General features: G+C 42.3%; 1 protein-coding gene across 1 annotated transcript; it reads right to left on the reverse strand.

Moving 5' to 3' along the window:
- Positions 1-3,155: 3,155 nt before the first annotated feature.
- On the reverse strand, positions 3,156-7,156 carry LOC113617600 (caspase recruitment domain-containing protein 6-like). Its single transcript, XM_027101201.1, has one exon. The coding sequence runs from the start codon at positions 6,808-6,810 to the stop codon at positions 6,061-6,063; it is 750 nt and encodes a 249-aa protein (XP_026957002.1). The 5' UTR covers positions 6,811-7,156; the 3' UTR covers positions 3,156-6,060.
- Positions 7,157-11,640: the final 4,484 nt, after the last annotated feature.

The following is an 11,640-nucleotide window of genomic DNA, read 5'->3' on the forward strand; positions in this document are numbered from 1 at the left end:
GGTCCAGTGGTGAAGAATCAGGGCGCACGTTCAATCCCTGGTCAGGGAAATAGATCCCACATACCACAACTAAGAGCCTGCATGCTGCAACTAAAAGATCCCACATGCTGCAACTAAGATCCCGCACGCGGCAGTGAAGATCCCACATGCTTCAGCTAAGACCCGGCGTAGCCAAGTAAATAGATAGATAAATATTTTTTTAAAAATCAGACTTGTGCATTATACAATAACACCCTTCCACTATATTTCATGTCCTGAATGCAGACTTCCTTTTTTTTTTTGCGGTACGCAGGCCTCTCACTGCTGTGGCCTCTCCCGCCGCGGAGCACAGGCTCCGGACGCGCAGGCCCAGCGGCCATGGCTCACGGGCCCAGCCGCCCCGCGGCACGTGGGATCCTCCCGGACTGGGGCACGAACCCGCGTCCCCTGCATCGGCAGGCTGACTCTCAACCACTGCGCCACCAGGGAAGCCCCATCCTTTTTTTTTTTTAATCAATTATTTTATTTTTGGCTGCGTTGGGTCTTTGTTGCTGCGCGCAGGCTTTCTCTAGTTGCAGCGAGCAGGGGCTACTTTTCGTTGCGGGGCGTGGGCTTCTCACTGCGGTGGCTTCTCTTGTTGCAGAGCATGGGCTCTAGACGCGCGGGCTTCAGTAGTTGTGGCTCACCAGCTCTACAGCAGAGGCTTAGTAGTTGTGGCGCACAGGCTTAGTTGCTCCGCGGCATGTGGGATCTTCAGAGACCAGGGCTCGAACCCGTGTTCCCTGCATTGGCAGGAGGATTCGTAACCACTGCACCACCAGGGAAGCCCCAGACTTTCTTAAGACATCTGGAAAACCAATATTTCATCCCGTTTATACTGCCTGTCCCTAACACTATGTTTGACTTTGCCACAGTAACCCTGGTACAGACGCAAAAATGTAATAGAGTACTGTCTGTAAATTCATAAACAGAAAAAATACATGAAAATGTTATTAGTGAGTTAGAGGACTATATTACTAGCTACTCTAAGTGATGAAATTACAGATTACTTTTTTTTTTTTTTGGCCACACTGCACAGCATGTGGTACCTTAGTTCCCCAGATGGAACCCGCACCCCCTGCATTGGAAGTGCGAAGTCTTAACCACTGGACCACCAGGGTTAAGGGTTACTTTTATGTTCCTTTCTTCTTTGTCTATTCCTGCATTTTCAAAACCATGTATAATGAGCTTATAGTTTTACAATAGGGAGGAACCACACAGATTTACAGGATCTCACAGCTATAGTAGGATTCTCATTCTGTTTCCATGTCTTCTCAGTTCTGAGTCCAATGACTCACACATAATAGATGCTCGATAAATAAATATGAGAGAAGGAAGAAAGTAAACAAGAGGAAAAAAGGAAGAATGGAATGGAAAGAAGAATCTGTTGGTTACCCTCTGTTTGCCCCTCTGGATCCATTCTCCACCCTACTCTGAACCCTAAAAGGCTGACCTACATGAACAGCCTAGATGGCCTCCTTGTTCTCTGTTTTCTGGTTGGGTTTGGTCAAGGGGGTGTACTGGCAGATCAGAGGTAAGGAACAGATATTTAACAGTAAGTCTCCTACATAACGAACCTTCAAGTTGAGAACTTTCAAAGACGTGGGACTTCCCTGGTGGCACAGTGGTTAAGAATCCGCCTGCCAATGCAGGGGACATGGGTTTGATCCCTGGTATGGGAAGATCCCACGTGCCGAGGAGCAACTAAGCCCGTGCACCACAACTACTGAGCCCGTGAACCACAACTGCTGAAGCCCACGCACTCGTGCTGCAACTACTGAAGCCTGTGCTCCTAGAGCCCATGCTCTGCAACAAGAGAAGCCACCACAATTAGAAGCCCGCACACCGCCTTGAAAAGTAGCCCCCGTTCGCCGCAGCTAGAGACAGTCAGAGGGCAGCAAAAAAGACCCAACACAGCCAAAAAATAAATACATAAATAAATAATTTTGAAAAAACAAAACAAAGAACAAAGATGCGAACGTGCATCCGGTTCCAGCAAGGCTGTGCCATCAGCGTCAGGCGTGAGTGAAATGGCAGCTCGCCCTCCATCTCCTATTGCTGAGGATCCTTCAGCTCTACCATCTCCCACCTCCTCTCCCTCCTCCAGTCAGTAACCCTTCTTGCCTGTTCACTCGATGCCAGTCCCTTATGCCAGCTGTTGTACTGTACTACTGAACTTTTCATGGTACAGTATTATAAGATTAGGGCTTCCCTGGTGGCGCAGTGGTTGAGAGTCCGCCTGCCGATGCAGGGCACACGGGTTCGTGCCCCGGTCCGGGAAGATCCCACATGCCGCAGAGTGGCTGGGCCCGTGAGCCATGGCCGATGAGCCTGTGCGTCCGGAGCCTGTGCTCCACAACGGGAGAGGCCACAACAGTGAGAGGCCTGCGTACAGCAAAAACAAACAAACAAACAAACAAAAAAAGATTAAAAATGTTTTATTTTTTGTGTTTGTTTCTTACGTATTATTTGTGTGAAAAGTATTATAAACCAATTACGGTACAGTACTATATAGCAGATTGTGTTTGTTGGGTACCTAGGCTAACTTTGTTGGACTTACAAACATGCTCTCGGAACAGAACTCATTCATTTGTAGGGGACTTACTGTATTCCCTGGAATACCTCCCTGTGGGTCACTGCAACCACCCAGACCCAAGACCCTTCCCACACAGCTCTTCTGATCAGGGAAAGCACTCCCCCCACCTTCCCTTGAGACCTTGGAGTAGTAATGTGCCTTGCTTTTACTAGATCCGGGGTACTGCACTCTCCTTTGTACTGTTTTTACATATTGCCTAGCCCTTTATAAATAGTCCGTTTATTAAACTCTCCTGAAATTGTATAATTTGAATGTACCATATATATATTATTAACCCCAGGCTGATACAGAATCTATTGGTGACAATAACCCAACAAGTTCTGTCCTCCAGGAACTAATCTTGAAGAAGGATATAGAGAAAAGTTTTTAAAAACAGCACTACTGGGCTTCCCTGGTGGCGCAGTGGTTGAGAATCCGCCTGCCGATGCAGGGCACACGGGTTCGTGCCCCGGTCCGGGAAGATCCCACATGCCGCGGAGAGGCTGGGCCCATGAGCCATGGCCGCTGAGCCTGCGCGTCCGGAGCCTGTGCTCCACAACGGGAGAGGCCATGACAGTGAGAGGCCCGGGTACCACCAAAAAAAAAAAAAAAAAACAAGCACTATTATTGCTCATTTCAAAAGTTTAAACAACAAAAAGGTTATTTTCGTGAGAAACTTCACTTTTACACCAAAGATTTTGTAGTTTTGAACCTAATATTTTATTATTATGCTTTTTTGCCTGCCAGAAGACAAAAATTCATATGCATAGTCCTCTATTTCTTTCTTCACCCTTACAGTAACCTTGAGAGAGATTGAACACCTTCTAAATACTCAATATTGATTGTTTAATACATGCACAAATGAAGGATACCTATTGTCATATGGAAATGTTTAATTAAACATTTTTAAGAGATTAATTATTCCTTTTCAAAGATCATTTCTCATCTTTTTGTTAATAGGATTTTTTTGTGTGTCTTTGAAGACAATTTTGGATTTTTTTTTACCCAGAAAAGACGTGGGCCTATTTTAGTACTTAAAACTAATGTTAATTTTATAAAAGTTACAGATTCAAAAAGCAGGGCTCTTTATTCAACTTACAAATCCTATTATTTTATTTCTAAATCTAGTGAATTTTAACATCTTTCTTTAAAGTAGACTTTTAGATGTTGCAAGAATAAAATTAAGATAATATCCATGAAGTCTTTGGAGACCCTTGTAACAGAGATATTAGATAAATGTTTCATTCTACTGAGAAGCTAAAGCAATCTGCCAAAACCCCACAAAATTTATTTTTTAATTGTAGAAATTTGAAAGCTATTTGGTTTCTGTTATAATTATAATACTTAGATTAATCACACAAAAATCAAATTAAAGTTAAACTTATTTGCTAAAAATAAATAAATAAAGTGGTCTTTTATTAATATTTGGTGTCACTCACAAACTTGGTTAATTAAACCTCACTTAAATATTTTAAATTTAATATTCCTTCTACTTACTGCTTCTAACTAGCAGAACTTAACCAAATGTTTAGAATAATGTATCTAATAAATTAAAGTTGAGAATTATGTGAATCTTAAGTTCTCTTAAACATTTCAATGCTTTTTACAAACTGTGTAAACCTATCTTTATCTTTTCAACTTAAAAAAATCAGAACTCTAAAATTAAAAATTCGATTATACATTTTAAGTTAGAGTCATGAGGCTAATATATCAGATCCTCTAATTAGCCAAATTATCTTAACCACTACAAACATTTAAAATATGAAACATACACAGATCATTCCCAAAGTTAAGGCAAAATAATTAATTTCATTGGTTGTTAGTTCATTATTTCTATATGTAAGGGTCAATTGAGTTTTATCATCCGAGCAATTTGGGGCTATTATCACAAGCAAGTTGATTTAAACATTCCAAACAAACAAGGTTACCTGCTTAGCAGCTGATATCAAACCAAAATTTTTGACCAAAACACCTCTAGAGCAGCCAACATCTAGGGCAGTTTTTCTTGCAACACTGACGCAACTTGCGCTCTATTTTATGGTCACTTTGCAACTAAAGGCATCATCCCCACTCTTTTCCAAGTGAAACTGTCTTACAGCCCCCATTCCCTGGATTCAGGTTATATATTACCTAATACTCAAGGTTGTATTCAATTCGTTTATTTACTGCTTGATTCTATTCTTTACTCTTTTCGTATTTTTCCTTTTTCTTAGGGACACAATTCTTACAGATATTTTTATGATATCCAATTAGGCTGTGCATATCTTGCTATCTGTGTCATGCTAATGATAGTACTCTTTTACCATCACTGCCACTCTTCTTCAGGTTACTATATATATGATAGGAAAGGCCTGGGCAAAGGATACATTTCATAGGTCTCCAGAGTAAGGACTTTAATGCTTCCCTACCCTCTTGGGCCCTGCTCTTGGGTCATATGCCTTAGCCTGAGAAGGACCAGTCAGAAGTGACTTGGGTCGAGTGGGTCTGGGCTGGGAAGGCCTAGATTGGGAGGATTGGGGCTGGCATGGCTTAGGCTGAGTGGGTCTGGATGGAGAAGGTTTAGCTTGGGAGGTCTAGGGCTGAGAAGGCTTAGATTGGGAGGACTGGGACTTGGAGGGCTGGTGCTGAGTGGATTTGTCTGAATGAGTTTGGGTTGAGAGAACACAGGTTGAGAGGGTTGTGCTGGGACTGCTTGGCCTGGCACGACTTGGGCTGATTGGATTTGAACTGAGAGCAAAAATTTGCTGTTGGACATAGGATTGAATCCCATTTGGAAAGATGGATTTGAAGGCCCACCTCGTGTCTTCAGCTTAGCTCCTTGCTGAGAGGCAGTCCTTATGGGTTTTTGTATGGCTCCTGCTGCTTGAAATGCTCGATGGTGAGGATTTTCTATATGGGATTTTGTTCTCATGAATTTTCTAATTGCCTCGTTTGGCCGTGTTCCCTAGGCACAGACTTGCCTAGGCTGTGACTTCCCAACCGCTCTTGCTGGCTGTGAACCCAGGGAACGGAGGTGACCTCCCTGGGAGTCCACTTCCCCAGATCTTTCAAGGGCTCCCATTTTCTGTGGTCTCTCAGACCAGGCCTGTACATGCTGAGAAATGGGTCTTGGTGGTCTCCCAAAAGTTTTATCCATGTGACGTCCCTGAGCAGTTCTTGAAAATTTCATAAACTTTCACCTGAATAAAATCTCTGAGGTTGGAATTATTGAATCCCAAAACTTTACCCGGACTATGGGCCCTTGTATTCTGAAAGCGTGAAGGATGGAAACTCTGAGACCTCTGCTCTAACCAAAACTGGGAGACCATAACCCAGGGGGCTATCAAAGAAACACGGTTAAAATTACCTCCATTTCTGGTTGGTAAAGGACAGTAGTTTTTCAGAAGAGGCATGAATACTGGGGTGAGATGGAAATTCTGAAGATTTGGGCTGATCTCACATCTAGCCTCAGCCTCTCTTACTGACATCTAAGCGGGGCTTTCAGATGAGTTTTTTGGCTGACTGTGTCTTTGTGGTCCCTCATCTTCAGCTGTTCCAGCCAAGTTTTCAGTAGGGGAAACTTGAATCCCCTGCATGTTCTCAAAGTCGTGGTCTCTCTGTATCCCCAACTCCCTGGCCAGGGGTGCAATGTCCTCCACAGACATACATCTGAGTGAAGAGGACATCACTTCTTTCAGGGCAGCTTGAAGACCCTCCATGTTCCTCCCTGTCTCTCCAGCTTCCTCCTCCTCCCAAAACAGCAGCTGTGATGGCTTCAACTTCAGGATCCTCTGGGAAATCTGAGCCTCCTCATTCCCCCTGGCCCGTGGACTGAGGACAAAGTAGCATCTTTCAGTGGCAGCTTCTCCTAAAAACATTAGCAAGTCCCATTCCTTCTCACCTAGGCAGTCAATGAAAAAAAACACAGCAGAGGAAACTTCCATCAAGAAACCAAACTGTGTCCAAAAACTTTCTAGATCCCCACAAAGGTTGGCCACAGCAACAGCTTTCTGGAAAAAACTGGGGTTTTCCTTTAGACCATCACTATCAGGAAAACTCCATGTTACCTCAACCAGGCCATCAGAGATCTGCTGGGGAAGCACCAGAACAGGCAAATCCTGATGGAGAAAGAGTCTGTGTGATTTCAGGTGGGCAGGGCTGAGCAGTGTGTTGAGGATTCTGGACTTGGAGAAGCTACAGTATCCTAGACGCACAAAAGAGATGACAGGCATCTTCATGAGAGTCAGAAATTTTCTGTATCCCCTGTAGGCCTTCCTGAAGACTGCGTTGACTGCTCCTTCACAATGTCCTTAATGGCCCCCAGCATTAAAATGCTTTTGTGCTTTTCTGCATCTGGCAGTAGCAAGGAAGGGCAAACTGGCACTGATACGTGTTTGACATGACTTCACGTTGCAAAGAGCTATCTGAATATAGCACAGAGGCACAAAGGACATGAAGGGAATTAATGGTTTCTGTTTGTCTAATTTCCAAATTCTCTACTCCAGTCAAAAATTCCCCTTTGCTGGGGCTTCCCTGGTGGCGCAGTGGTTGAGAGTCCGCCTGCCGATGCAGGGCACACGGGTTCATGCCCCGGTCCGGGAAGATCCCACATGCCGTGGAGTGGCTGGGCCCGTGAGCCATGGCCGCTGAGCCTGCGCGTTCGGAGCCTGTGCTCCGCAACGGGAGAGGCCACAACAGTGAGAGGCCCGCGTACCGCAAAAAAAAAAAAAAAAAAAAAAAAAAAGTCCCCTTTGCTATCTTCACCCAGAACCTGTGTCTGAGGACTGAATCTCTGACTGTCATATCCAGTGCTTGAACTTTCATCAGGAAGTTCCAGGCTAAGTCACCTGGAGTCTCAGTCACCCACCTACATCCTCAGTGTAAGAATTGTTTAACGAAATCTGGCAGAAGCTTTCTGTTTGTATCCGGGTTTAAACAGGACAGGACATCTTTAAACAGTTTTTTCTTTCTGTAGGAAATAAGATAGTCAGGGAATGTCGTGTTCAGCATCTAAGCTTCCTTCAATGACTTTTTAAATTAAATAAGTTATTGACATTTTCATTGGAAAAAAAAAAGATGAAACAATACAAGTAAAGTTCTCTTTCATTGCTCTGTCAATTCTATTTCCTTCTAAGAGATATGTCAATATAGTATGGTATGTTTCCTTCCCATCCTTTTTCTATGCAAGTACATAAGTGTGTTTGCATATGTAGAAATACACAGTTTGGTTTAATGGATGCTATTTTATTTTATAAATGATATTATACTGAATGATTCTTCTTCGGTATAAAACTTTTTACTCAGTGGTATTCCTTGCAAATTCTTCCAAGTAAGTATATATAGACACCTACTTAATTCATTTTAGCTAATCCATTGTACTTCATGGTTTGGAAGAACCATTATTTATTTAACAATTGTCTACTGGTGATCATTTAGGTTTTCCAATTTTTTTGGCTAATGTTTGTATGCAGCAATGAAAAACCCTGTTAAAGCTTCATTACACACATGTATGAGGAATTCTCTAGGTTGATACCAACTTATTTCTTACATGTTAACTCTTGCTAAAGTTTGGAGAAATGGAACATTTTGTTATCACTGAACTTTTCTCAGAATTTACATGTTGTACCTAATTTCTCCTGATGTCATTTTCTAATTTATCTTCTAGCCACTTCTTGGGAATACGGAGACAGTGCTTAGTAGAGAGAGAAAATCAGAGAGCATTTTCTGCTCCTGATGGATAGCAAATTAGCATAAGATTCTTGGATCCCCTATAAAAATAGCCTAGAAGAAACAGTAGAAGTGAGAGAAAGTATGGATTTCAAGAATTAACAAAAGTAAGGATTCCCTGGTGGCGCAGTGGTTAAGAATCCGCCTGCCAATGCAAGGAACACAGGTTCGAGCCCTGGTCCAGGAAGATCCCACATGCCGCAGAGCAACTAAGCCCGTGCGCCACAGCTACTGAGCCTGTGTGCCTAGAGCCCGTTCTCCGCAAACAAGAGAAGCCACCACAATGAGAAGCCCACGCACTGCAACGGAGAGAAGCCCCCGCTGGCTGCAACTAGACAAAGCCCACGCACAGCAACAAAGACCCAATACAGCCAAAAAAATAAATAAAATTTTAAAAAAAGAATTAACAAAAGTAACTCTAAGAAATCCTTGGATGGTCTGAAAGTTGCTTGAACTGATATATATGATGGATAAAAAGGTGAGGGAGGAGTTAAGGCCAGCATGAAGGATTCCCAGAGGAGGCACTGAGAAGATGGGTTGCAGAAAGCATTTAATTTCTGCTCTTGCCTATCCCCTGCTTTTCCTTTGGACAACCATCCTCTACTTCCTCAGCACAGAAATCAGTACTCACACAGCCCAAGCCAGATGCCTAACGTTGACAAGGTAATAGCAGGCTACTGTGGAGCAGTACAGGGATATACCTAATAAGCATAGAGATGGATGAAAAATTAAGAAGCAAAAATGTCTAGAACCCAATACCATTTATGTAAATTAAAAATTCATGAAAATAGCCCATGTGAGGCAAAAAAAAAATGATCAGAGATTTTAGCTGCCACCCACTGAAAGGAGACTGAGTTTTGAATTTGAGTCCAGTCAGGTTAATTGAGAACTAAACCAACGAAAAAAACCCAAGATACTTTGGAGAATTTCACAATCCAGAGTCTCTATAACTGATCATACACAATGCATAGGACAAAATCCAAAGTTACGAGACATAGGAAGAAACAGGAAATGTAACGCACACTTGATCAATGGAGACCCACTCCAGGACAACCCAGATGTTGGATTTAGCATATAAGAATTTTAAAGCAGCCCTCTTGACTATTTTCAAGAATGTACAATAAAATAAACCCATAATGAATGATTAAATAGCAATTCTCAGGGGAAAAAAAAGCATTTAAAATTGAAATTTTAGAATTAAAAGTGACATACCCGAATTTTTTCAAAAATCAGTAGATGGACTGAAAAGAAGATTGGAAATGACAGAAGAAAAATTCAGTGTACTTAAAGATATAGCAGTAGAAATGACCCAATCTAAAGAATAAAGAGAAAATTAAAAAAAAAAAAATGAATGGAGCCTCAGGGACCTCAGGAAAGATATCAGAAACTCTAACATACATGTACTTGGAGTCTCAAAAAGAGAGGAGGGAGCAAGTGGGACAGAAAAATACTTGGATAAATAACAGCTGAGAAAAAAAATTCCAAATTTATAGATTCACAAAACCTACAGAAGATGAAAACAAAGAAAAGCACACCTAAGCATGTCAGAGTTAACTGCAGAAAAAAATTTTAAGAAAAAAATTTTGAAATCAACCAGAAGAAAAGTAACACAACACTTAAGGGGGAACAATGATAAAATGACAAGACTTAGCATCAGAAACAATGCAAGCCAAATGACATGAATGACATCCATAAAACACTGAAGGCAAAAAATCTCCAATCTGAAATACATTACAGCAAAAATATTCTGGATTGAAGGCAAAATAAAGACATTTCAATAAACAAAAAATAAATAAAATTCTTCAGGATAACAGGAAATAACATCACGTTAAAACCTGGATCTTCAGGAAGAAGAAAGGGCAGAGGAAATGGTAAATATATGGGTTCCTACCATGGACTGACCCCAACTAGTATAAGCTAGAAGGGAAGGGAGTTGATTGATATAGTCTATATACAAGTTGACCTTATACATTGCAGAGCACACGGGCAACGCCTTAAGTCTTCCTGAGACTTTGACTTGAGACACAATGATGGGCGTGGGGGGCATAAAATTTAACATGACAAAAAGCGTGAAGATCCTTCTCCTTTGACTCAGAGGCATTTGGATTTTTTTTTTTTCCGGTTCCCAGCTGCATAGACAAATATTACGGAGGAAAGAGACAGAGGATAGCCACATGCCTCCAGTCAACTACAGTGGATTGGTAACCATTAGAACTATATTGCAGGCCATAACCACATTATTATTGAGATTTTTCTTGACCTATTTTCTTAAAGGTGTTAAATTGATTGCAAAAATAGCCCCAATTAATGGCTTTCTGGCATCCATACTTTTTGCAATACTACTTCACAAGAGGTGGAGTCTATTTTTCCCCAACCCTTGAATTCGAATTAGCTTTGTGACTTGCTTTTGCCAACAGGGTGTGGCAGAATTGTATGTATGCGTTATGCGTTGAATTGTATCCCCCCCAAAAAGATATGCTGCTCCCACTACTTCAAAATGTGGCCTTACTTGTGAATAAGGTCTTTACAGAGGTCATCAAGCTAAAATGAGATCATTAGGGTGGGCCCTAATGCAATCTGATCAGTGTCCTTATAAAAAGAGGAAATTTGAAAACAGAGACATGCACCAAGAAGATGGTCTACAAGCCAAAGAACACCTCAGGCTACCAGAAGCTGCGAGAGGGGGCTGGAACAGCTGCTTCCCTAGCGTCTTCAGAGAGTATGACCCTACCAACACCTCGGTTTCAGTATTCTGGCCTCCATATCTGTGAAGCAATATATTTCCCATTGTTCTAAGCCACCATTTTGTGGCAGCCCTAGGAAACCTATCATACAGATGGCGTGATAGTTCTGAGCCTAAGCCTAAAAATGCCTTCACTACTCTCTCTCTCTCTCTCTCTCTCTCTGACTACTCTCCCTCACCATAAGAATATGCCTCGCAGAGTCTGAGAACAAGTCCAGACTAGCTTGCTAGATGAGAGATGAGCCAATGCCAGCTGACCACAGATACAGGAGTAAACCCAGCGAAGACCAGAAGAACTGCTCTGCCAACTATAGACACATGAACAATTATACACTCTTATGGTTTTAAGTGACCCTAATTTTGAGATGCTACGTTGAGATACTATTATTGTGATAAATAAATGATACAGAAAAATCATGTAAAACAAAACAATATCATGCAAGAAACACATAATATCAGAATGTTACCTATGGGGGCTTCCCTGGTGGCGCAGTGGTTGAGAGTCCGCCTGCCGATGCAGGGCACACGGTTCGTGCCCTGGTCCGGGAGGATCCCATGTGCTGCGGAGCGGCTGGGCCCGTGAGCCATGGCCACTGAG

This window comes from Aethalodelphis obliquidens, unplaced genomic scaffold, assembly GCF_003676395.1.
Source record: "Aethalodelphis obliquidens isolate GAN/ISIS:26980383/991018 unplaced genomic scaffold, ASM367639v1 scaffold4, whole genome shotgun sequence".
In the NCBI taxonomy this organism is placed as follows: Eukaryota; Metazoa; Chordata; class Mammalia; order Artiodactyla; family Delphinidae; genus Aethalodelphis; species Aethalodelphis obliquidens.

What these genes read in the sequence shown, in the direction of transcription:
- LOC113617600 (XM_027101201.1), bottom strand. Translation starts at nt 6,810, where the DNA reads ATGAAGATGCCTGTCATCTCTTTTGTGCGTCTAGGATACTGTAGCTTC.